The 26,429-nt window shown below is 52.6% G+C and overlaps 2 protein-coding genes across 5 annotated transcripts; one reads left to right on the forward strand and one right to left on the reverse strand.

Annotated features, from left to right (window-relative positions):
• Positions 1-1,969: 1,969 nt before the first annotated feature.
• Matn4 (matrilin 4) lies at positions 1,970-15,715 on the reverse strand. 4 transcript variants are annotated; one of them, XM_069989842.1, is made up of 11 exons: positions 15,463-15,715; positions 12,434-12,547; positions 11,668-12,237; positions 9,579-9,701; positions 8,228-8,350; positions 8,024-8,146; positions 7,798-7,920; positions 4,393-4,806; positions 4,160-4,312; positions 2,422-2,529; positions 1,970-2,330 (listed from the first exon to the last, which is right to left on the reverse strand). In XM_069989842.1, exons 2-11 carry the CDS (start codon positions 12,510-12,512, stop codon positions 2,272-2,274), a joined length of 1,875 nt encoding a protein of 624 aa, XP_069845943.1. In that variant the 5' UTR covers positions 12,513-12,547; positions 15,463-15,715; the 3' UTR covers positions 1,970-2,271. The 4 variants fall into 4 exon arrangements, with proteins under 4 accessions (XP_069845943.1, XP_069845940.1, XP_069845942.1 ...); XM_069989839.1 differs by having other exon boundaries at positions 4,393-4,821; XM_069989841.1 differs by having other exon boundaries at positions 11,668-12,240.
• Positions 14,043-24,436, forward strand: Rbpjl (recombination signal binding protein for immunoglobulin kappa J region like). Its single transcript, XM_069989843.1, has 12 exons — positions 14,043-14,064; positions 15,431-15,539; positions 16,658-16,783; positions 18,249-18,319; positions 18,502-18,617; positions 18,831-19,005; positions 20,534-20,671; positions 21,052-21,161; positions 21,455-21,607; positions 23,255-23,410; positions 23,518-23,621; positions 23,771-24,436. The coding sequence occupies exons 1-12, from the start codon at positions 14,043-14,045 to the stop codon at positions 24,042-24,044; spliced, it is 1,554 nt and encodes a 517-aa protein (XP_069845944.1). The 3' UTR covers positions 24,045-24,436.
• Positions 24,437-26,429: the final 1,993 nt, after the last annotated feature.

Consider the following 26,429-nt stretch of genomic DNA (forward strand, 5'->3'; position numbering starts at 1 on the left):
TGGTCGTGCAGTTGAGTGTCCTATTTCAGTTACACACACACACACACACACACACACACACACACACACACACACACACACACCAGTCTTCTGCCTGATCCAGCGAATGTTTTCTCACTGTGTGATTTTGAGCAGAAAATTCTCTCTACACGCTGCCCCGACTGTAAAAAATAAAATAAAATAAAAATGATATGCACAGCCCATCAGTTCATCATGTGTCCAGGATCAGCCCATCCCCCATTCTCCAGTCCGGATTGCACACAGTCAAGCTTAACTCGCATGTAAAATCCTCCATAGCCACCTGTGGAAATTTCAGCCAACATTAAAGACTTGGCTCAAAGATTTCTTCTGGGATTTTTCTCTGCTAACCTCCCCTTTGTGCCATCCTTTTACTTGAACCCCCCCCTTTCTAGTATGGACTTTATCCCCTCCAGCGCAGATAGTTTCCTCAGCACTGCCTCTCCCCCTCTTTATCAGCCTAGCACGGGGTCAGGCTGAAAAGGACACTTGCCTATCATAGACTGGCTTCAGTCTCATGGCTCCAAATGATACATATGTCCTAAGTTGTTTGGAACCTGTGAATAAATATGTGCTGTCACATAACAAAGAGGACTTTGAAGCTGTGATTAGATGAATGTGCTTGAAATGGGGACAATGTAATCTCCAGGGTCCTTACACAGCAGAGGGCAGGAAGATGAGCATCAGAGGAAGGAATGTGATGCTGGATGCGGAGGAGGTCAAAGAGATATGAGGCCATGAGCCAAGGGATTCAGGCAGCCTCTGGGGGCAGAAATAGGGAAATGGACACCCTCAGAAGAAAAACAACCCTGCCAACCCATTTTAGACATCTGGCCTCCTGAACTAGAAGGCAATGAATCTGTGTTCGTTGAGAAACTGATACATCCTGATACATCTTATTAGTTATATGACTTTGGAGACCTAGCTTTTCGATGTCTCCATTTCCTCATCTGTAAAACGGGAATGATAAAAGACAATAATCCTTGTCTGACAAGATCATTGTAAGGGTAAGTGGAAAACACTTGCAATTAGCTTAAAATAGCCCAACACTTATGTTTGGATCTTACTAAAATAGTTAGTAATTGCCATTAATTGGAGACTTAATAGGTACCAGGCAATGTCAGATGACTTAGAAGAACTTTCTGGAGTCTCGTCACTCCCTTGAGGGAAACTATTTCAATTTCAGTCTTACAGATGGCAAAACAAATTTAATTTGCTTCAAATCTGGTCCTGGAAACCTTTTAAACTTTGCGGTGGTTTGCATGTGTTCCTTGCTAGTAGAGGATTTTGTTTCCTTTCATTTTGTTCCTTTTCTTTTCTGCCAGTCCTGGGGCTTGAACTCCAGAGTGCTTGGACTTTTTTCCTTCAAGGCTAGGGCTCTAGCACTGAGCCACAGCTCCACTTCTGTGGTGCTTCATGGGAGAGAAGAGTCTCACAGACTTTCCTGCCTTGGCTGGCTTCGAACTGCAATCCTCAGATCTCAGCCTCCGGAATCGCCAGGATTAAAGGCAGGAGCTGGATTGCCTGGCTTTGGGGAGTAGTAGAGAGAGGGTCAGAGGCCGGGCCCAGGGTCCCAGGAGACAGGACCTCTGGATAGACATCATCTGCGCGGCCCCAAGCCTTTGAGTTCAATCGCTTGCCTCTCACTTCCTCGTAGGCTCCAGAATCCGGTCTTAGCAGCCTCAAAGCCACCTCTGGGGGGCACCCGAGCCCCCTCCGGCCCCGCACCCTGCATAAGGACCCATCTGTTCTCCGCTGAATAAACAAGGAGGGGGAAGCAGCGCGGGGCCCCCTCCCCTGCCCACCCCGGCCGAACCCCTGCACAATGCGCCTTTCTCCGAGGAGACGCCGGGGCGCCTCAGCTGCGCTCTCCGTCTGGCCGCCCCCCACCCCACCCACCCCGGCGACACCCATAAACCGACCCCGTGGAAACCGGTTTTCATCCTTTTTTTTTTTTAAGAAAAAGAAAAACAAAACAAAACAAAAAAAGAATCCAACAAAGAGCTGAGCGCAGCGCGTGGCCCTGGCACAGCCCTCCCCCCACTCCCTGCACCCCCAGATCCAGGCGAGGCCAGCTCGAGCACAGCGCTGGGAACCGGCCCGCGCCTCCTCCCCGACGGCCCGAGTCCAGCACCAGCACCGCGGGGCTCGGGCTCTGCCCCTCACGGGCGCTCGGAAGGGGCGCAAGGGGCGCGATCGATCCTTCAGGGCGCGGCCCCCCCAGGCCTGGCCGGGTCCGGGCCCCCGGGACCCTCACTTCTGGTTGGCCAGTTGGTTCTCCAGGTCCTCCAGACGCGCTGTCAGCTGGGCCAGTGAGCGGTTAAGGAAGCCTGTCTGGGTTTGGGGGCCCCGGCACCCCCCTCCCCCGCCCCCTCCAGCCCTGGCCTCCAGCCCCAAGGATATGGCTCTGCGTCAGGCTCTCGAGCGCCCCCAGCGTGCGGCCCTGGAACTCCACGAGGCTTGCGCATTCGCACGGGCTCCGGAGCTCCGTGCCCGCGCCGATGCCCTCCTCTGCGGACCCGGGGAGAGTGGGGGGTCAGAGAATGCGAAGGGCCTACCGGGAGCCATCTACCAATTGGCCAAGGGCCCCATCCCGGAGCCCAGACTCCCCTTAGAATTCTAGGGCTGGAGGCGATCTTGGACAAGTAGCATCCTCATTTCAGAAAAGGGAGGAAGGGAAGGAGAAAAGGAGGGAGGGAAGGAAGAGAGGGAGGGAAGAGGAGGAGGGGGAAAGAAAGGAGGGAAGAGGAAAGGAAAAGGGGGAGGGAAGAAGAGAAGGAAGGAGGAGGGAAGGAAGGGAGGGAGAGAAAGAAAGAAAGAAAGAAAGAAAGAAAGAAAGAAAGAAAGAAAGAAAGAAAGAAAGAAAGAGAAAGAAAGAAAGAGGGAAGGAAGGAAAGAAAGAGAGAAGGAAGGAAAGAAAGAAAAGGAGAGGGAGAGAGCAGGAGGAAGTGGAGGAAAGGGAGGAAGATGAGGAGTCTTCCCCAGCCGTAGTGCCCTCTCTATGTGCAGGACCTGATCATCTGAAAGAAGAGTAACATTTTACACCTGGATTAGAGTCTAAAGACTATATGATTTTAAAAAAATCATCCTCAAATGTTGGTATATGTAGAGGGGAAGGGAAAAAAACAAATTGTTAAAACAGGGATACAGGAGAACCCATTGCAACAATGAGATGTACGAGTCGTTATGTCAAAAAACGAACTTTACAACTTTGGTGGGGGGAACGGGGAGGGGGGGAGGATATGAAGGGATGGGAAGGGGAAACAAAGCAGGAGGCTACAATGCTTGATAAGAAATGTACTCATTGGGCTGGGAAGGTGGCTCAGTGGTAGGGTGTTTGCCTTGCATGCCTGAGGCCCTGGGTTCGATTCCTCAGCACCACATAAACAAAAAGAAAAAAGCCGGAAGTGGCACTTTCACTCAAGTGGTAGAGCGCTAGCCTTGAGCTGAAGAGCTGAGGGACAGCGCCCAGGCCCAGAGTTCAGGCCCCACAACCGGACACCAAAAACAAACAAACAAACAAAAAAAAGAAATGTACTCATTATTTTACCCATGTAATTGTAACCCCTCTGTACAGTATTTTCACAGTAAAAATATATTTTAAAAATTGTCCTCAAGAAATTTTGTAATCACCTATAAGCTACAGTGCACAAGACTGCCCCTCCCTTCTCCCAGGTAACACTCCCCCCTCCCCACCCCCCCTGAGGCCAGGTGAAGTAGGGAACAGCCCTTTAGGGGCAATGTCCTCCCCAAAGCACATGTCTATAAAGTTGAATTCCAACCAGTTTAAGGGATCTATGCGGTGAGTCCACTTACAAATGCTCAATTTGGCTGTTTAATTTTTTCCCTTAAAAGACCCTAAACATTACCCATGAGAAGAGTGCGTAGTTTCCTTTTTTTTTTTTTAATTTTAATATGCTTAGGAACCACTTCAGGGGCTGATTCATTAGGTCAGGAGATAGCAGGAAATGGCATTTCTAACCACATGCCAGGTGACAACCCTGCCTTTGGGGACTTGTGAAACACCCTTTAATTAGCAGGTGTGTCTTGGCTGTCTTTCTAGGCAGGGGGTGGGAAGGGGAGTTGGGGAAGGGGTGGGGCAGGGACAGGAAGGAAGGAGCCCTGCGGGACTTGAGCTCACCAGGACAGATGCTGCCTCTGAGGTTCTCCAGCAGGTGTGTCATAGTGTCGAAGTCCGGGGAGTAGGAAACGTGCAGCTCCGCAGGCTCGGAGGCGATCTCCCGCAGCTCCTCCTCCACCGCCTTGCCCACGCCCACCGCGTACATGACGATGCCTACAGGGACCAGGGGCTCTAGGCCTCTCCAGAGCTGCCTCCCTGCCCCCCCCCCATCTCAACCCAGGTCCAGAACCCACCTTCCTCCTTTGCACGTGCTGCCCACATGGAGATGTCATCCTGGGAACGGCCATCAGTGAAAACTAAGCCTACGCGAGGCACGTTGAGGGCTCGAGGGCGCGCGCCCTGCGCCTCGGAGAAGCTGTGCTCCACCATATGTCGCAGCGCCAGCCCTGTCATGGTACCCCGCTCCATGTACTCCACAGCCAGGACGGCCTGCTTCACCTCCGCTGCGGTGCCATAGCGACCCAGTGGGAACTCCGTGCGCACGCGGCTGGAGAACTGCACCAGCCCGATGCGGGTGCCCTCGGGGGACACGTCTAGGAAGTCTACGATCTGGTTGACAAAGCGCTTCACCAGCTCGAAGTTCTGGGGGCGCACGCTCTTGGAGCCATCCACCAGCAGGACGAGATCCACATGGCCTTCCCGGCACCCTGACAGCAAGAAGGCTTGGATGGAGAGGTCAGATCCTTGACTAGCAATCACCATCGAATCCTACGCTTGCAAACATCTACTACATAATGCACACCAGGTGTGTTTGCTGTGCCTAGCAACGTGCTAAATCATCATCATCTCTCCATGAGAGCCCTGGACACCTCCTGAGGGCTTGGTTGACACTAATCACTATTTTTTTAACCTTTTGTGGAAAGTTTGAAACCAGTTCCCAGCTACCACAAATTATGCAGTCAGCTGTTATGTTTGGAGAAATCACAGCAATAAGCACATCTGGAGTTTGAAAAACACATGGGACACCACCTGAGCACAATATCTCCCTGCCAGTTAAGCGTGCACATCTACCTCCATTTCCATAACCAACAACAATAATCATAACCATTATAGCTAAAAAAAAATGTGTTGACCACTACATATCAGCCATATTTCTAAGCATTGTGCCAGTATTAATAACATGGGGTTGAGGATTTTTAGCTCAGTGGAAGAGCACTTGCCTGGCAAGTGCAAGACCCTGAGTTTGTTCCTCAGCTCTGGAAAAAAAAAGGGAAAAAAAATCCAATATCAATAAGAAAGACACCTTTTACTGACAAATTACTGTGTTGTCCCATACTGGGGTGTGTGTGTGTGCGCGCGCACGCACACGCGCGCGCGCACGCTCCATCCATCCAATAACCTCTGACATCAAAGTATTATCCTTGATTTCTATAACCTGAAGTTCTGAAGGATAAGTGACTTGCCTCAGATTGCACAGTGAGTAGAGACTGAGCAGGATTTGAAGCCAGGTCTGTCTGACTCCCCCTACCCCAACTCCATGCTCCTAACCACTCTACAGTGTTCTCTCCCTTATACTGAGGCAGAGATACTGGTGGCCTCCTGAAAGAAGGTGTCCAGTGAAGAAAACATACTCCTGATGGTCCAGCAGGAGAGCAGAACAAGTCAGATATGCCACCTACTACAGTTAAGGGAAGTGCTAGATGAGAAGAGCATGCAAGGGAGCCCCATGCAACTCTTTCTGGAGTTGTTGAGGAAAGCTGTGTGGAGGCGTGACAGGCCTGTGGTCTTTGGTCTGATTGGAATGATTGTGTCTCCCCAAATTCAACTGTTAGACTCCCTATCCCTCATGTGATGGACTTTGGTGGGTAAATTAAAATGGATGAGGTGATGAGGGTAGAGAACTCATGAATGGAATCAGTGACCTTATAGGAATCTCAAGGGAGCTTGCTTCCACCCTTCATCCACCATGGGAAGACAGCATGAAGAATGGTGTCTATGACCGCTCACCAAACACTGTTTCTACCAGTGGTTTGGTCTTGGCCTTCCCAGCCTCCAGAACTATGAGAAATAAGTGTTGTCCAAGCCACTTCCATGGTGTGACTATGAGTTGTGTCCCAAAGTTCAAGTGCCAACTTTTTAGAAGCTTGGTCCCAAATGTAACAGGGTTTGGGGGGGTTGTCTTGTTTTTTGTTTTTGTTTTGTTTTGTCAGTCATTGGGCTTGAACTCAGGACCTGGGTGCTTTCCTGAGCTCTTTCACTTAAGGCTAGTGCTGTACTACTTTGAGCCAGTTCCCATTTTCTGGTAGTTAATTGGAGATAAGAATCTCACGGACTGGGCTGGGAAGGTGGCTCAGTGGTAGAGTGCTTGCCTTGCATGTATGAGGCCCTGGGTTCAATTCCTCAGCACCATAAACAGAAAAAGCTGGAAGTGGCGCTGTGGCTCAACTAGTAGAGCGCTAGCCTTGAGCTGAAGAGCTGAGGGACAGTGCCCAGGCCCAGAGTTCAGGCCCCATGACCGGACCCAAAAAAAATAATAATAATCTTACGTACTTTCCTGCCCAGGCTGGCTTCCAAGCACAATCCTCAGATCTTAGCAACCTGAGTAGCTAGGATTACAGGCATGAACCACTAGCGCACAGACCAATTTAACAGTTCTGAGCAGTGGTGTAACCCTTAAGGGCCTTGAAGCCTAGTGGAAAGCAATTAAACCTACCACCCTAGGGAGCAATTACACCTGTCCCAAGTGACTGAGACTGCAAATGGTTACCATTGGGACTGCCATCACCAGCAGATGCTAACATTGTGCTCTTGGACTTCCAAAATGGTGAGTCAAATAAGCCTCTCTACTAATTACTCCACCATAGGTATTTTGTTACAGCAATATACAACAGACTAAGACAGCCATCCAGTCTATGTTATTTTGTTATAGCAGCCTGCACAGATAGACAGTCTTGTAGGACAAGTAGAAATTTGCCAAGATGGAAAGAAGATGGGGGAACAGCAAGTGGAGGGAATGGGAGCTACGAAGAGCTCAAAACGCTCCAGAAGGAGCAGGCAGTATGACTAAAATATTCAAGTGTGCCAGGAGACAGGCTAAAGGGGTGGCTGAAGCTAAATTGTGCTGAGCTATAATTCTGGTGCCAACCTGTTGATCACAACAAACCATAGTGAAAAATCATGATAATAGTAATACATCATGATTCACTCCATACGTTCCTACACAACTAAACTTCAGCCTGAGGAAGCAATGTTTACTCTTTCTATGTAGAGGAAACTCTACTCTCTCTTCCAACTTTTTTTTTTAAATGCTAGTTGTAACCCTCTAATTTGATTACATCAACCACTAAAGTCACTGTGTTCACCACTTGGAAAGCTCAGAGGTAAGATACTTGATCTTTACTTAATGGGCATTGGTGAGCCACTGATTGGTTTTGAGCAGAAGAGGAATGTGATCCAATATGGAGTTTTAAATTAACCTTGGCAGCAGGGCAGGGATTGGCCAAAAAAGCAGGCCAGGCACAATATGCCCTCAACACACACACATACACACACACACACACACACACACACACACACACACACACACATGCACACACTCATTCGTTCCACATCCTTGAGCCACCAGGGCAAAGTGAGGATGCTCGGGATGGGGACCTCAGGGGCAGCTGCAGACGTGACACCCTCCATGCATAACTTACGGTCACAGCTCTTGCCATCTGCCTGAAGCCGCCGCCCCTCAGGGCACAGACAGTGGTAGGAGAGGCCCTCGCTCACACACTGGAACTCACAGCCATGATCCACCCTATTGCAAAGGTCCCTGACTTAAAGGAGAAAGAGACTAGAATGAGTCAGGGTGGACCCCCACCCTCACCCCCAGCCAGATCCTCTACCGCATCTCCCAAGTGTGCAAGGCCCAGCACACACCCTGGCAGCTCCTGCCGTCGGGCAGCAAGTCATGGCCCTCTCTGCAGCGGCACCGCGGTCCCCCGAGGGTGCTAACACACTCGTGCTGGCAGCTGTGGTTGCCGAAGCTGCAGTGGTCAATGACTGATGGGAAGAAGAAACAGTCAGGTTTTGATCTGAATGGAGCCCTCAAAGGCTTGCGTGCTGGCTGGGGGGTTTACTCACCCCTGCAGCTTCTCTGGTCCGGCTGGAGGGCAAAGCCAGCACGGCAATGGCAGTAGTGGGAGCCTGGAGAATTGACGCAGTGGTGCTCACAGCCATGGGTCCCTTCAGCACACAAGTCAATGGCTGGGGAGGAGAAGGGGTTAGCCTTTGTCACACTTTGACACACTTCTCAGCCCCTCCACGTGGCCACCTGAGGACCCAGGTATGTGTTCCAAGTCCCCGTGGGGTGGTACCAAGCATCCTACAGACATAAGCCTCCTTCCTACAGCGTCAGGCAACCTTACCCCTCTCTTCCAGATGCCCACTGGCTTAGCGGGGAGGAAGAGGGGAGGGAGGTCACTTTGTCTATCTGGCCTCCATTATCCCATTTGCAAAAATGGAAATCAAGAAAACAATTACTATTTACAACTTCCTACTGAGAAGGAAAGAGAAAAACCTATTGCCCTATTGCCCCCAAAACCATTCCCCCTTTTTGTTATATGGTCCTGGGGCTTGAACTCAGGGCCTCAGCATTGTCCCTTAGCTATTGCTTTAGAGCTAAGAGTCTCATGGACTTTTATTAATTGGAAATGAGAGTCTCACAAGCTGGCTACAAACCAAGAACCTCAGATCACATCTTCCTGAATAGCGAGGATTACAGACAGGAGTCACTAGCACCCAGCTCCTATGGAGTACCTAGATGGCTTGATATGCAAAGCTGGCCTAGAGCCAGGTACAGTGGCTCACACCTGTAGTCCCAGCTAACTCAGTACGTGGAAATTAAGAGGAAGATGGTTCCTGGCCAATCTGGACAAAAAGTAAGCAAGGCCATCTCAACAACAAAGAAGTTAGGTGTGGTGGGTCTCACCTGTAGTCCCAGCTACTTCAGAGGTTTTAAGTGGGAGGATCACAACTCAGATTGGCTTGGGCAAAAACCTATCTGAGAAACAATAACTTACTCAAAAAGGGCTGGGGGGGGGTGGCATGGATTCTCAGGAGGCTAGGATCTGGAGGATTATGGTTGGAGGTCAGCCCATGTGGAAGAGTTCACTAGACTCCAGCTCCAAAAACAAAACAAAACAAACAGCAAAAAGCAAGGCTACAGGCATGGCTCAAGCAGTAGAAAGCTATCCTAGCAAGCATGTAACTCTGGGTTCAAACTCCAATACTAAAAAAATAAACGATTACCAACCCTGGTCAAACTAAGGACTTGTATGACCTCAAGCAATAACTCCTGTCTCTATGGTTTGTAAATGAAGGAAGGAGGTGGGTGTTTACTTCCAAAATCCCTGCCAAACTCACTGGGCAGTGAGGAGCCGAAGAAGGTACAACAGCAATGAGACCGAGATTGTAGGACAGGGGTCGTTCTCACCGAAACAGCTCTTGTTATCTGCTGCTAGCTTGTAGCCAGAGTTGCAGGCACAGTAGAATGTTCCAGGTGCATTGACACATTGGTGCTGACAGCCATGTCCCCACTCTGCACATAGATCCTCCCCTGAATGCACACAGAACTAGAATCAGCAGGGGACAGATTGGCAGAAGCCCCCATGGGCGGGTTAGCTGGAGATGGAGTCACGATATGAGTCATTATTTGTGTGTGTGCTGGTCCTGGGCTTGAACTCAGGGCCTGGACACTGTCCCTGAACTTCTTTTGCTCAACACTAGCATTCTACCATTTGAGCCACAGCTCTACTTCCGGGGGCGGGGGATAGTTTATTGGAGATAAGAGTTTCGCTGACTTTCTCAGCCTCCTGAGAATCTAGGATTTTAGGTATGAGCCTCCGATGCCTGGCTTAAATAGGACTCGTTTGAGAAGGGCCAGTCCAGGTGGGATGCTTAGCAAAGGGTAGGGTTTCAGCAGTCCCTGTAGAAGGCAGTGGACTGAACTGGTCAGTGGAATAGGAACATACAGAAATTGAATGTCCAATGAGGTAGAGAAGTATTAAACCAAGGTGGGTTCAATAACTCAAAATGTGATTAGAACAGATCTTCTTTTCTTTTCTTTTCTTTTTTTGTCGGCTGTGGCGCTTGAACTCTGGACTTGGGTGCTGTCCCTCAGCTCTTTAGCTCAAGGCTAGCACTCTACCACTTGAGTCACAGCGCCACTTCTGGGTTTGTTTGTTTGTTTTTTTTCTGGTGGTTTATTGGAGATAAGAGTCTCAAGGCCTTTCCTACCTGGGCTGGCTTTGAACCGTGATCCTCAGATCTCAGCCTGAGTAGCTAGGGTGACAGACATGAGCCACCGATCATGTAGCTAAAACAGATCATGTAGCATTTACTTAAAAGTAAATTTAAAAAGAGCTGAAGCCAGGAATGGTGGCTCACACTTGTGATCCTAGCTACTCGGAGGTTGAGAGTAGAAGGACCACAGTTCAAAACCAGCCCCAGCACACAGCTCTGGAGACCTCACTTCAACCAAGAGAAAGCTGGGAGTGTGATTCATTTATCCCTACTTATCATCCCAGCTACTGAGAAAAGCAAGTGGAGGATCTCAATCCAGGCTGGCCTAGGCAATTCAAGAAAAAAGAAAAACAAAAAGCCAACTCAAGAAAAAAAAAAAAAAAAAAAAAAGCAAGCCTGGTGCTGTTGGCTCACACCTATAATCCTAGCTACTCAGTAGGCTGAGATCTGAGGATCGTGGTTCAAAGCCAGCTTGGGCAAAAAAGACCGTGAGACTCTTATCTCCAATAAACTACCAGAAAACCAGAAGTGGTGCTGTGGCTCAAGTGGTAGAGCGCTCACCTTGAGCTGAAGAGCTGAGGGACATTGCCCAGGCCCAGATTTCAAGCCCGATGACCAACAAAAAAAAAAAAGACAAAAAAAGACAAAAAAGCAAGCTGGGCTCCGGTGGCGGCTCACACCTGTAATCCTAGCCATTCAGGAGGCTGAGATCTGAGGATCTTGGTTCAAAGATCTTAGGATCGTTGGTGTGAGAGTTTGAAAATAGGCGGTAGAAAGATCACACCACTGGTGTCCTGGTGAGCAGGACAGGCTGAAGTAGTTTCTTGGGGTGGGGGTGGGGGGGCAGGGACAAGAAGCTAAGCAAAGGCGGCCACAGCTGGAATCCGATTCACCTCTCAGGAGGCTCTTCAGTGCCTCAACTCCACCTTGCGGATGGAGCACGGCTGGAATGCTGGACCACTCTTTGTTTTTTGGTGGGTCCTGGGCCTGGGTGTTGTCCCTGAGCTCTTCAGCTCAAGGCGAGCGCTCTACCACTTGAGCCACAGCGCCACTTTCAGTTTTCTGGTGATTCACTGGAGATCAGAGTCTCACGGACTTTCCTGCCGGGGCTGGCTTTGAACCGCGATCCTCAGATCTCAGCCTCCTGAGTAGCTAGGATGACCGGCGCGAGCCACCGGCGGGCGCCGGGCTTGCTGGGCAGCTCTCCAGGGAAGCTGGGAAGGGACCCGCAGGCAGCGAGGGAGCGTGTCTCGCCCCACTCGCGCGCAGCTCCGACTCACCGCACAGCCGGCCCTGGAACTGCAGGCCGAACTCCTGGATGAGGTCGAAGGACTCAACCAGAAAGACGTGCTTGTCCAGCGGCGGGGACGCCATGGCGCGCAGGGAGCCCACGTCGGCGCGCTGCACGCCGACGGCGTAAATCTCGATGCCTCGGGCGCGCGCCTGCGCCGCCACCTCGGCCACGCGGTCCTGGGGCCGCCCGTCGGTCACGATGACCGCCACGCGGGGCACGCGCTCCTCCAGCGGGCGCGCGCCCTCGGCCTCGCTGAAGGCCACGTTCATGGCGTACTGGATGGCCAGCCCGGTCATGGTGCCCTGCGCCAGCGGCACCAGGGCGCGGATGGCGTGTTCCATGTCCTCCCGGCGAGAGAAGGAGCCCAGCGAGAAGACGCTCTGCACTTGGCTGGAATACTGGATCACCCCGACGCGGGTGGCGTTGAACCCCACGTCCAAGCTGCGGAGGAGGCCCACGAGAAACTTCCGCACGGTCTCGAACTCGAAGGGGCGCACACTGCGGGAGCTGTCAATCACAAACACCAAATCTAGGGGTCCAGCGCGGCACCTAGGACCTGCTGAGTAGATCAAGGAGGACTTTTGAAGGTCAGCAGAGGCTCCTAGGAGACACCCCCTCCTCGCCGGGGAAAGCCACAAGAGGAGCAATGTCCAGCAGAGCGTTCGTTCATCTAGCAAATGCACGTTTGCTGGCACAGTGAAGGAAGGACCGTTCCCTGCTCCCCTCCTCCCACTGTGACCCCCCCTCCTCACCTGCAGACTGGAGCTGGGTTTCCCAGGCCTGGAGAAGGAGCAGCAGTATGGGCAGTGGCCAGCAAAGGAGGCCCCTCATGGTGCCTGGGCAAAGGAGAACGGAGGAGTCCGTGCCTGGAGGGAGGACGCATGGAAAGAGGGCGGAGAGGTGGGTTTATTCTACTGATAGAATGAATATGTATATTTGACAGGTTGCATCCTGGAAAATGTCTCCCCTTGGACATGGATGGGCGACACAAGAGATTCTTTGTAGAACTCCAGAAAGTCACACTTTGCAGAACAGTAATATGGTCATTAAAGCTGGGAGCCTGTGGCTCACACCTGTCATCCTAGCAACTCAGGAGGCTGAGATTTGAGGATCATGGTTCAAAGCCAGCCTGGGCAGAAAAGACAGTGAGACTCTTATCTCCAATAAACCACTCAGAAAACCAGAAGTGGTGCTGTGGCTCAAGTGGTAGAGCACTGGCCTTGAACTGAAGAGGTGAGGGACAGAGCCCAGGGCCAGAGTTCAAGCCCCTCCACTGACCAAAAAATAAAAATAAAAAGGTAAATAAAAAGCAGACTGAAACTATACAGTATTTAAGACAGAAGATTGGTCTTTCCTAAATGCCCAAGTTAAATGCATTGTGACATTTGTTTGTTTGTTTATATTGTTGGAACTGGGCTTGGACCCAGAGCCTCACGCTCTCAGTTGGCATCTTTGCTCAAAGCTGGAGGTCTACTACTTCAGCCACACATCCATGCCCAGTTTTTTGTTGCTGGTGGGGTTTTTTGTTTCTTTGTTTTGTGGTTAAACTGGAGATAACAGTCTCACAGACTTTCCTACCCTGGATCCTCAGACCTCAGCCTCTTGAGTAGCTAGGATTACATGCATGAGCCACTGGCGCCCAGAGCCTTGTGACCATTGATTGAGCCCTTTCCCCCATTCTTACACTAAGCCTATTGTCCCCATTGTACAGATGAGAAAACCCAGGCTTAGAGAAGTTTAAGCTCTGGCACCAAAACCATGTGGCAATCAAGTGAGTACTCCAAGAAAAGGCTCTGTGCCTCTCTGCTTCTGTGAGCCAGCTGGGATGCTCTGAGCCCTCTTTTCTGGAGAGGTGAGCCTCCACATTCCCCACCTCTGTCCCTCTCCCCACTCCTTCCCTGCACACAGGAGCCTCTGTATGGGTTGTTTCTGGAGTCCCCACTGGGACCCCACAGGCAGCCCAACCGCAGGTGGTAGGAATGGCCATGCCCTCTCACTGGGTGGGGTTTGGGGAGTGGTGGGACAGTGAGTGGGCCATAATCCCCACCATGCCCAAGAACTGCAAGGCTGGTTCCTTGCAGCCTGTGCTCAGGAGAGGCCGCCAGGGGGCGCCTGCCGGGTCTAGATGCTACTGCTAGGTGTCCTGTGGGAAGCCCACATCTGCCCAGCAGGTGTCCCTGCCTGAGCAAACAGGGGCCCTGGAGCCCCAGGGGCCTTGTAGATAAGACCTGGCCAAGATATATACTGCCCGAAGGCAAAGAAAGGAAGGTCGGGAGCAGAAGTGCCCAGGGCTCCAGGGACGGCAGCACTGGACGCACCCAGAGGGCAGCGGGAGAGTGGCCAGGGCCTCTTAAAGCAGCCATGGACCCTATGAGGTCAGCAGGTGAGCCCTCGCCTTCCTACCACCCCTGGCAACACGCCTTGAAAAAAACCCCACAGAGCCCTTCGTTGTACAGACGAGAAAACTGAAGCCCAAGAAGGCATCAGCCCCACAGAGGGGCTGATCAGCCCAGGGCTCCCCTTCTTCCTCGGGAGCTGCCTGGCCCCTTGGAGATGAGCAATCCCTAAATGTCTTTTCCTGCCATTCCCCACCCCCACCCCCTCACTCCTCACTCAGGGGTTACAGGCTGCCCTGGGAGCTAGCCCTCTGTCAGTCGATGTGTCTTGGCACAGAAAGCCTTGAGGCCCCTAACCCACAGCAGTCCCGCCCCTCAATTCGTGAATGGGCTCATTCTCAGCAGAGCCGGGGCCTGCGGCTCACTCCACGCAGCCTTCCGGTCCAAGATTCTTCTCCCCCCTCTCTCCCTCCTTCTAGACCTGGTAGAGGAACGAAAATCCCTCTGGCAGGGTCTATCATGGGAGGGTGACTAAGCTGGCCAGAACCAGCTGCTGGAGGAGGTGGGGGTGGGGGTGGAGAATGCCCTCTCTAACTTGGCCAGTACCAGCTGCATGGAGGCCAGCACCACCAGTAGCATGTGAGGAAAGCACAAGGGATGTTTGCCATTGGCCACCTTTCCCTCAGAAGCCTCTGTCCCCCCCCCCCCAATTCTTGATTAAGGTCTGCCTTATCCTAGTCTTGCTTAAACCAGCATCCAGTTGGTGACCCCTGCTGCCAACCCCAGGAATCCTGGAAAGTCAAAACAACAAGGGTAGCCAGGTGCTAGTGGTTCATGCCTGTACTCCTAGCTACCCAGATGGCGGAGATCTGAAGCTCACAGTTCAAAGCCAGCCTGGGCAGAAAAGTCTGTGAGACTCTCATCTCCAATGAAGCACCAGAAAGCTGGAAGGGGTGCTGTGGCTCCATTGAGTGCCAGCCTTGAGTGAAAAAGCTAAGAGACAGTGCTCAGGCCCTGAGTTCAAGCCCCAGTACCAACACACACACACACACACACACACACACACACACACACACACACACGGGGGGGGGGGGGGTCTCAAAGCTCATCACTTCTAGCCTCCTATTTGGCAATGGGGAGCTATGGCTGGAGGGTAATGGGGGGTCACCACAGTGAGATGGTGACTGGGTGGCCCCCAAAACCCAGAACTCCGGTGAGGAAGTTTCTCTTCCAAAGGAAGACAGGCATATGGCCCTGCCTTGGGTCGCAGGGTGGGTAATTCTTCAGACTGGCAGTCACCTTGTGACCCTTTGGGGCCACATCCGGGGTCTGGAGGGAGGAGGGAGATCGGGGACAGAATGGCCCTGTTTTCTCCGGTGGCTACATGCGGTCCCCGGGCGGGGATCCCCGCAGACCCCTCAGCGCCCCCAGGGCCTTTGACTCACCTGAGCCTGCCAGACCGCTCAGAGGCGCGGCTGCGGAGCGGAGCCGACGGGCGGAGCCTCCCGGGCAGCTGGACCAGGTACCGGCGTGGGCAGCGTGCCCTGGGCGGGGTCTGCCAGGCAGCTGGGGCGAGCCGAGGCGGGCGGCTGCATTTAACCCGGGGCTGGCGGGTGGGGAGGGGAGCGAGCGCCGCGACCCCTCCCCCTGGCCCCCGCTTCCCGCGGGGACCGGGGCGGGGCGAGCGCGGCGCCCCCTTCTCCGGGACACCTTTGGCTGCGGCGCAGGCGGGAGGCGACACTCCACTCCGGAGCAGCCCGAGCCGGAATGTGCTGGAAGACTTTTTCCCCTGAGCAGAGCCCCAAGAGGCGGAGCGGCCCCCGGCTCTGGCTGCCGACTGACTGCTGCCTGGCGGGGCTTCGAGGGCGCGCCCCACACTTGCCCGGGGCAGTCCCTTCCAGGAGTGAGCAGAGGCCGGAATCAGAGGGTCAATGGTCTGCCCCCCCCCCCAAAAAAAAGAGTTTTATGTCCACAGTTCTCCCTGGGCTTCGTCCTGCCAGTTCCCCCACATAATCCCAGCAATTGTGCAGGTTTGGGGTACACCAACCTCACCCATAAAACTAAGAAGGCACAGACCCCAGGCTCTAACCCGGCCCATCCTGCAGGGCCAACGTAATGGGCTTTGACCCTTCTGATAGAAAGAAAGGAGAGGTATTGCTTTGACCCCCAAAAGTTTGGGGGGGCCCTTCCATGCTTGCAGAGGTCTGAGAGCAAGAGATGGGGAGGCAGGGGCAGCAAAGGTGATTTTCTTTATGGCGTTCTCCTGGGTGGGATAGCCTAACTGCCAATTCCACATACCCCATCTCCATCCCAGAGCCAGCACAAGCGCGGCCTTTGTAGTACAGCCGTGTCTCCTAATAGCCATAGGTTGCAACAGCCAGGGAGCCAGACCCACAGCGCAGCATCTGGGTGGTCCTGGGGGGGGGGAAGGGGGCTCCACACAGGCCTCACTGGACAGTCCCAAAGCCCAGGTATTTAGTCCAAGTCTTGCCCTTGGCCTAACCGCACTCTGTCCTGCGACGCCGTGGGAGGCAGAGCGGAGGGCAGGCCCACGCTGCATCTCACGCCACCTGATTAGTGGGCCCTGTGCCACCCACTGGGCCCTTGACTGTCCTTGACGCCACTTGCTCCCACTCCTAGGTCACCCCCAGAGCATGCCACCATGCTGAGAGAAGGTGTGCGCAGGTGCCTGCAGCAACACTGTGAGCAGACAGTGCGAATCTTGCATGCCAAGGTGGCCCAGAAATCCTATGGAAATGAGAAGCGGTAGGTGCCTCAGAAGCCCACCTCTGACCTCCTCCCAATGTCCAGCCTCGTGTGTGTGTGTGTGTGTGTGTGTGTGTGTGTGTGTGTGTATGCTTGTGCGTGCATGCACATACATGCGCACCAAGATCAGGACTCAGGGCCTACGTGCTGTTTCTTAGCTTTTTAACTCAAGGCTGGTACCCTTCCACTTGAGTCACCGCGCCACTTCTGAGTTTTTGGTGGCTAACAGGAGATAAGAGTCTCATGGACTTTTCCTGTCAGGACTGACTTCAAACCAAGATGCTCAGATCTCAGCCTCCTGATTGGCTAGGATTACAGTAATGAGCCACTAGTGCCTGGCTCTTTTACACTTGGGTAAGGCTCAGGACTGAGACCTCAGTTCTTGTCCCAGTAGTGGACTGTCCCTTAGCCAGTGCTAGTCACTTTGGTTTCTAGCAGAACCTCCTAGTGACTCTCCAATTCATTTAGCTACTTATGGGCATTGCTGAGAGCTGAGCATATAGCAAAACAACAAATACTGCTCCTGTGGTATTTCACTGAAATGTGGAAGAGCAGCAAAATCCACAAACCAGCAAACAAGAAACTTTACATTATAAAAAGAGTAGAAAGGAAACTGGAAACGTCACTTGACTGGGAAAAATCAAGGGGGTGTAAGAGCCCTTTAGAAGGTGACACTGGAACAAAGATGTAAATGTTAAAAAAATTGGGCAAGAGGCAGATGCCAGTGCCTCACACCTATAATTCTCAAAAGGCTGAGATCTGAGGATTGTGGTTCAAAGCCAGCCCAGGCAGGAAAGTCCATTAGACTCTTACCATCTATTAACTACCAATGGAGCTGTGGCTCAAGTAGTAGAGTGCTAGCCTTGAGCTTAAAAGCTCAGGGACAGTGCCCAGGCTGAGTCCAAGCCAAGGACCCCCCCCTCTCCCCACACACAAAGTGGAGCAAGAGACAATGAGGAGATCTAGTGGATGCATGTTGCGACCCAAGGAAACAGAATCTGTGAAAAACATTAGGCTGTAGAGACTAGGCCTGTTGAGGTACTGAAGAAGTCACAGTTGCTAGAATTATAGGAGGAGGAGTTGTAGGAAATGAATTGGAGAAGTAGGCCAGATTATGAGGTCTTGGAATTTTAAACCACTGGAGGAAGATGGACATGATTTGACTCATGTCTTAAGAAAAACAAGCACTCTGGCCTCTGTGAAAAATACTTTGAAGGAGAGAGGCGTAGGGAAAGGGAGAGTGTCTGCAAGGCGGAGGAATGTAGTCATGGCTGGGACTAAGGCGTAGGTGGTAGTGTCCAATGGATTCCGGCTAGGTTTTGAAGATGGAGTAGGGAGGACTTAATGATGGGGGCCATGGAGGAGCGTAGGGGAGAGGGGAGAGCGTAGGGCACGGAGACGTTCAGGGGCTGTGTGCTCCCAAGACAATCCAGTGGAGTTGGATGGCACTGGCTTGTCTCCGCAGCTTCTTCTGTCCCCCGCCCTGTGTCTACCTGGCCGGTCCCGGCTGGAGGGTGAAGTCAGCACAGGGTCAAGGTGAGAGCAACCTCGGGCCGCGCGGCTGTCCCTCCTCCTCCACGCCGGGAACCAAGCCCAGGGGCCCCGGCCCCCGCGCGCCCGCCCGCGCACGGCACAGGTGCAGCCCCGCTGCGCCCTCTGGCGGCGAGAACGAGGCCTGCGGGGCACCCGGGCGCCCGGCAGCTCCCGTCCCTTTCCAGCCCACCTGGCAGGGGACTCGGGGCCCACGGTCTGCGGCTACATGGGACTGGACGGCGCGTCCGGCAGCGCTGCCGAGACGCAGAAGCTGAATTTCGAGGAGCAGCCCGACTCCAATGTAAGAGTGCATGGGAGAGGGTTCGAGTCCTGCCCCCATCCCAGCCTCCCGCTTTAATCCCAGAGGCCAGAGGCTGACAGACAGATCGGGAGAGGCTTGCTGAGGCTGGGCGGAGAGGCGTCTCGTCCCCTGGACGGGGCGTCGGCGGGAGGGGGTGGCTCGGTGGCAGAGGACCGGCATGAGACCCCCCCCGCCCCCCGCGGAGCCGCGCAGGAATTCAGTTGTGCCAAGACCCTGTACATCTCCGACGCGGACAAGCGGAAGCACTTCCGGCTGGTGCTGCGGCTGGTGCTGCGAGGCGGCCGGGAGCTGGGCACCTTCCACAGCCGCCTCATCAAGGTCATCTCCAAGCCCTCGCAGAAGAAGCAGTCTCTGAAAAACACCGATCGTGAGCAGGGGCGAGTGGGAGGGTGGTGGGCGGGCCACCGAGGCAGGCAGGGCTAGCTAGGCTGGTGGGGAGGGAGACGGACGGGGTGGGGGGGGCAAGGGGGCAGGGAGGGGGTCCTACACACAAATGGCCGGCAAGGACCAAACTAGAAACAAGATTAAGATAAAAGGGGATGGGGTTAGTAAGTCGGGTTCCAGAGGCTGAGCTCTGAGGACCGCAGTTCGAAGCCAACCTGGGCAGAAAAATCCCCATGAGATTCTTATCTCCAATTAACCCCTCAAAAAAGCGGAAGTGGAGCTGTGTGGCTCAATGTGGTAGAGCACTAACTTGAGTGAAAGAGCTCAGGGACAGCACCCAGGCCCTGAGTTCAAGCCCCATGACCAAAAAAGAAGCTTTGGTAAATGCAGCTTAGTGGTAGACAGGACAAAGAAGGAAGGAGGGAAGGAGGAAGGGAGGGAAAAGAAAAGAAGAGATAAGAAAAGAACAGGAAAAGAAAAGAAAAGAAAAGAAGGAGGGAGGGACTTGGGCCTAGCAAATTCATGGCGACTTACCTGAGATTGCTCATCTAGAAAGTATCCTGGTGAGAAAAACGACCTGAAATCACTGACTCTGGAGTCCACTGTCTGCATCACATTGACTTTCTGTCTGTCTTTAACCCTGTAAACTTTCACAGATCCAGCAGTGTTCTGCTGGCCCTTGGTAATAGGGCAGGGTCCTGAAGGGGTAGTGGCGTAGTGGGATGGTTACAAGTGAAGATCTGACAGTCTGTTTGAATCCTGCTCTGTCTTGCTAGCTGTGCAATCTTATGCGGGTTGCCCTCTTTCAGTAGAGATAATATTGTCTACTTCCAAGTTGCTGAAAGAATCAGACGAGCTAATGCCAGTAAGATGCCTAGAAAGGTGCTTGGCGCACAGCAAGTGCTAGCAGTGATTCAGAGGGGGTCTTGGACTAAGTGTAAGTGGTGCAGTTACAGTATGTCTAGGATGAGAGGAGAGGATTGTGCTCACCTAGTGTCTTCTCCCCAAACTATCACTTTCATATAGAAAGTAAAGTGGTGGCTCTGAGCATGTGCTGTGGCCTAAGACAGGCAGATACCAAGTCTGCTGTTTCATACTGCAGGGCCTTTGCTTGAACAGCCCCCTCTACGGCTCCTACCTACCTCATGCTCCCCCACCAAACAGGCCTCCTCCCTCACCCCTCCCCACACCATTTTGCCATTCTGTACTTATGAACTCTTCCGAAGCAAAACTGGGCCTGATTCACAACTTGGTACCCAATACCCAGCACAGCCCATGCTGAGTAACTCAATGAGATTCAAATGAACTGAGGGATAGATACGCAGAGGAACTGGCAAAGGCTCAGATGCAGGACTGCAACAGGCACTTGAGAAATAGCTGTGAAATACAATCACCCAGATCCAGGCCAGTGGGGATATTCTCCAGGCTGACCCAGAGGATTGGCGATGATCTGGTAAGGCCCACCCAGAGACTCCCCCAGGCCAGAGCACTGACTCGCCCTCCCCTTACAGTGTGCATCTCCTCCGGCTCCAAGGTCTCCCTCTTCAACCGCCTGCGCTCGCAGACCGTGTCCACGCGCTACCTCTCTGTGGAGGATGGGGCCTTTGTGGCCAGTGCAAGACAGTGGGCCGCCTTCACCCTCCACCTGGGTATGCTTTCATCTTCTGCTCAGTCTTCACCCCAGCTTCTCTAGGAATGGCTAACTGAGCCTCAGACACAAAAAGACGCCCTTGGTGAGGCGGTATGGAGCCATTGTAATGTCTGGACAACCCCCCCCCCCTCACACACACACAACCTTCCCCTCCTCTCAGTTAAGTTCTTGCCTCCAGAGGACCAGGGCCCAAAGGAGGATGAGGGTGGCCACAAATGATCTCCCCAGGATTAGAACCTCCAGTCTTAGCTGCTTCCCCTGAGGGCCAGCCCTTCCCACAAAGCCTATCAGACAAGGCGGCAGGATGGGGGTTGGGGGCAGAAATGTCCAGTTCCCCAAACCTCTTTATTTCTTCCTTTCTTTCACCCCCCCCTCCAGCTGATGAGCACAGCTCCCAAGGGGACTTCCCCCCTCGAGAGGGCTACGTCCGCTACGGCTCCCTGGTACAGCTCGTGTGCACAGACACAGGGATCACACTGCCACCTATGGTACGAGAAGAAGGGAGGGACCAGCCTCTGCCCCACCCCCACCCCCAGATCCGTAGGGATCAGAGAAGTTCAGCCCACATGAGCGTGGCTGGAGGGTAGGCAACACACACACACACACACACACACACACACACACACACACACACACACACACACACACACACACACACACACACAACCTGGGCATACTCCGGGCTCTGTGGGACACTGCCCTTGCCCACGACCACTGGGAGGGCAGCCTCTGGTTACCTGGTGCCTTGCTAACCACTCTTGCCCTCACCCTTCTGCTGCAGATCATCCGCAAAGTAGCCAAGCAGTGTGCCCTCCTGGATGTGGACGAGCCCATCTCCCAGCTGCACAAGTGCGCGTTCCAGTTCCCGGGAGCCTCTCCAGGTGCAGCTGGCAACTACTTGTGCCTCTCCACAGAGAAGGTAGTGCAGTTCCAGGTGAGATGCAGAAATCGCCAGCACCCTTGTGCCGGAAAATGAGAAGCACTGGGTGTAAGGGCATGTCACACTGACTACTGCTTACTGATCAACGCAGCCTCTTCTGGAAGGTTGGGACAGTCAGGACAGAATCATAGAGTGGAGAGAAGAAAGTGGTAATTACTAATTATCCAGCAATACTCATTCCCACAGACTGTTAGAATCATGGAATGTGGAGACCTAAAATTGTAGAATGAGCCAGGCACCTGTGCCTCATGTTTGTAATCTTAACTACTCAGGAGGCTGAGATCTAAGGATTACAGTTGGAAGCCAGCCCAGGCAGGAAACTTCATGAGACTCTCATCTCTAATGAACCAGCAAAAGCTGGAAATAGAGCTGTGGCTGAAGTGATAGAGTGCTAGCCTTGAGCTAAAGAGCTGAGGGACAGTGCCCAGGACCAGAGTTCAGGCCCTATGACCACCACCAACAACAACAAAATCATAGGTGGTAGTATTGAATTTTTTTCCAGTCCTGGGGCTTGAACTCAGAGCCTGGGCACTCTCCCTGAGCTTCTTTTACTCAAGGCTAATGCTCTACCACTTGAGCCACAGTGCCACTTCTGGCTTTTTCTGTTGATGTGGTACTGAAGAATTGAACCCAGGACATCATTCATGCTAGACAAGCACTCTACCATTAAGTTGCATTTCCAGCCCCAGTATTGAATATCATTAAGCTAAGATTATTAGACTCATAAAATGTTAAAAGAATTATGGGGTGTAGAAAACGTTGCTATTATTAAGCAATATTACTCCCAAAATATTATCACAGAATTTTTTTTTTTTTTTTTTTGTCGGCCGTGGGGCTTGAACTCTGGGCCTGGGCGCTGTCCCTCAGCTCTTCAGCTCAAGGCGAGCGCTCTATCACTTGAGCTACAGCGCCACTTCCAGTTTTTCTGGTGGCTTATTGGAGATCAGAGTCTCACGGTCTCTCCTGCCCGGGCTGGCTTTGAACTGCGATCCTCAGATCTCAGCCTCCTGAGTAGCTAGGATTACAGGCATGAGCCACCAGCGCCCGGCTATCACAGAATATTAAGAGACAGAATCATAATATGTACAAAACAATCATTATTGAGCCATATTCTTTCCCAAAGAATATTAAAATTGTAGAATATTTAGACATAAAATTGCACAATGTTAAAAGATAGACTTACAGAATTCTAAGAAAACAAGGCTATTAGGAACCAGCTGGTTCAACAAGCTTATTTATTTCTATTTAGAAGGCTAAAATCTGAGGATCACAGCTCAAAGCCAGCTTGGGCAGGAAAGTCCACAGATTCTTAGCTCCAGTTAACCACCAAAAAGCCAAAAGTGGAGCTTGGCTTAAGTGGTAGAGTGCCAGCCTTGAGTGAAAAGCTAAGAGACCAGACCCTGAACTCATGCCTTAGTACCAACATAACAGAAACACACACACACACACACACACACACACACACACACACACACACACACACACACACACACACACACACACACACACACACACACACACACACACAGCCCGAGAATGGAGCTCAACTGGGACCAAGTGGGGAAGCCCAGGAACTGTTGGCTCCAGGACACTGGCGGCCACCATTGAAGCTTCTGCCCCACCCCTGAAACCTCTTCCTAGGCCACCCTGTGCCCCAAGGAGGCAAACAAGGCCCTGCTCAATGACAGCTCCTGCTGGACCATCATCGGCACCGAGTCCGTGGAGTTCTCCTTCAGCTCCAGCCTGGCCTGTGCGTGTGAGCCGGTCACGCCTGTGCCCCTCATCAGCACCCTCGAGGTTGAATTGGGGTGTGGGATGGGGGCGGGCGCAGCCTGCCAGTGAGGGGGACGGCTGTTGACCAGGGAAGGCTGCAGGCTGCCATCTTACACGCCCCACTCCCCAAGCTGAGCGGCGGGGGTGATGTGGCCACGCTGGAGCTGATTGGAGAGAATTTCCATGCAGGACTCAAGGTGTGGTTTGGAGATGTGGAGGCAGAAACGATGTACAGGTATGGGACAGGCTGGGGGGCGGGGAAGCGTGGTGAGGGACAGCTTCCTTTGGGACCCAAGGAGCTGGGGTGGGGTACACATCCTCAGAATCCCCATGAGACTAAACCTCTGTTCCCGCCACTCCCCTCCCTCCCTACACACACACCAGGAGCCCTCGGTCCCTGGTGTGTGTTGTGCCAGATGTGTCTGCATTTGGCAGCGACTGGCGCTGGCTTCGCACTCCCATCACAGTGCCAGTGAGTCTGGTGCGCACCGATGGGCTCTTCTACCCCAGTGCCTTCTCCTTCACCTACACCCCTGAATACAGCACGCGGCCAGCGCTGCCAGGCGCCCCAGAGCCAGCCACCGATGCCGACACCCTCCTGGAGAGCATCCACCATGAGTTCACACGCACCAACTTCCACCTGTTCATCCAGACTTAGGTACTGCCCCGGTGCTCGGTCTACCCACCACCTAGGTCTGCTTCCTTGCCCCTTTAGCTGGAAAAGGTTGGCCCTAGACCAGATCTTATGTGGCTCCCTTCACATGTACAGGAAGATGCGACCTGCTAAGGTCTCTGTGTGGCTGCTGTGTATGCGCTTGACTTTCAGTGCACTAAAGAGAAAACAGCCAGCTTCACAAGGCCAGCCATGAGGCATGGAGCCCGAGGCCTTCCTAGAAGATCAGATCTGACCGGGAATGCCAAGTTCTGGGGCACTAAGTGTCACCTGAAATAGTGGAACCAACTTATGGCACAGTGTCCTGTCCTGAAATGCCAGGATCTGCCCTGGCTGTACTGACAAAGGCTGGAGCCAAGATACATCACTTGCCTGGTTTTTTTTGTTTGTTCTGTTCATTTCGGTTTTCATTTTTGTTGTTGTTTTCTTCTTTGTCCCCGCACTAGGACTGGAACTTGGGGCCTGGGTATTGTCCCTTTATCCAATCAAGGCTGATGTTCTATCACTAGAGCTACAACACCACTTCTGGTTTTTTGGTGGTTAATTGGAGATAAGCATCTTACAGACTTTCCTATCCCTGCTAGCTTCAAACTGTGATCTCAAGATCTTGGCCTTCTGAGTAGTCAGGATTACAACTATAAGGCACCAACACCCGGCACCCGGCTAACTTGCCTGTGTTTGCTGTCTGACACACAGCAGTGGCGGCTGGACAGGTGACTGTGACAGTGGCCAGGCTTTCCCATCTTAATTGTCCCCTAGCCACTTCTCCTACTGGCCTAGTTCAATGGAATCCTGAGGATCAGGGGTTCTTCTGCTATGTTAGAATCAACTCCTGTCCAAGGTGGTGTCCGATGGAACGGAAAGCCTACATTCTGGCACTTTCTTAAAAAAAAAAAAATAGAGTTCAGAGACAGCTAAATCCTAGAAGCCCAATCTCTGCCCTGGGGAATAAGCTTTTACCTAGCCATTTACCTTACTAGATTCACTGTGTCGACCTCCCCACCCCCAACCCATCCCAAGCAAGAATGCTCCCTCAGCCCTGAGGCAAACATAAGGCCTCTTCAGAACAAAACTATCCCAGAAGATCCAGACAGAACTCGGGATAACTGGATAACCAGTAGCTGAAAGAGAGCCTTCTTTTTACTGAGCCCTCTGGATGGACCAACCCCAGCCCATCCCTGATCAGTTTGCCCACAACCTACCTAGTCTATGTTTTATGGGGAAGGAAAGGTAAATGCCAAGCAGGGTCTGGTGCTGGTGGCTCATGCCTGTAATCCTAGCTCCTCAGGAGTCTGAGAGCTGAGGATTGCGATTCAAAGCCAGCCCAGGCAGGTAAGGCTGTGAGACTCTTATCTCCAGTAAAACACCAGAAAAACCGGAAGTGGTTCTGTGGCTCAAGTGGTAGAGCATTAGCCTTGAACTGAATTGCTGATGGACAGTGCCCAGGCCCAAAGTTCAAGCCCCATGACCAACCAACCAACCAACCAACAAAATCAAACAGGAGCATGGTTTGGGCAGTGAGAACCAGGGATCTGTACTCATCCCTCTGGTGCCCGGGGAGGACAGCAGGTCTGAAATGCAGGCTCAGGGTGCTAACACCTTAGGTCCTGTCTCTATCTTCTGAAGAAGAGCTTGTTCGGAATAAAATGCCACCCCTAGAATGTGGAAGGTCACCTCTGAAAGAAGCCAGTGAGAGTTCCCATTGGGGTTTGCGCCTCAGACTCCCTGGAGTCTTGTCTCAGTTCCATCACCAGCCATCAGCAGGCTGAAACCCACTGCCAGGGTTAAGGCCAAGCTTGCTCCAAGCTTGGAGCAATTTACCTTAAGGTAGATTCTGACCAAGTAGTGCAGTGAACTTATTGAATAGGAAACATCGCTGAGGTGAGTTCCTGCCTCAGAAGGGTTTGTGTCGCTACCTGATCATGATAATGAAGCAGGAAGGGGGGTTCAGAGCACACCCCAAAGAGCGTTGAGCTGGACTCAATGGCTATCTTCTCCTCCAGGTCTTCCTTTGCTTCTCCTCAAGGCTGGAGTCTTGGAAACTATGAACCTACATAAACTCAATAGCCCAGGCCCAGCCCAGCAACTCTATCTTCTTTATTGCTCTCAGAGACCAATAACCATTGGCCTCACTTAAGTCTCTACCTGGAAGTCCAACCCTGGGTTTTTCCATGGAGATCCTGAACCTGAATCATCAACATTGAACTCCCTTCCCTCTCCAGCCCCATTCACAGGCTTTTCTATCTCCTTCCCTGCTCAACATCCTAAGGGTTCTGCTTTCCACACTAAAATATGCCTCACCCTTTCTTCTCCCTTCAATTCCTTGCCTTCCAAACCCAGGTCAAATGGCATCTCCTCCAAAATGACACT

Source organism: Dipodomys merriami, unplaced genomic scaffold (assembly GCF_024711535.1).
Source record: "Dipodomys merriami isolate MVZ:Mamm:240054 unplaced genomic scaffold, mDipMer1.0.p SCAF_39, whole genome shotgun sequence".
Taxonomy (NCBI): Eukaryota; Metazoa; Chordata; class Mammalia; order Rodentia; family Heteromyidae; genus Dipodomys; species Dipodomys merriami.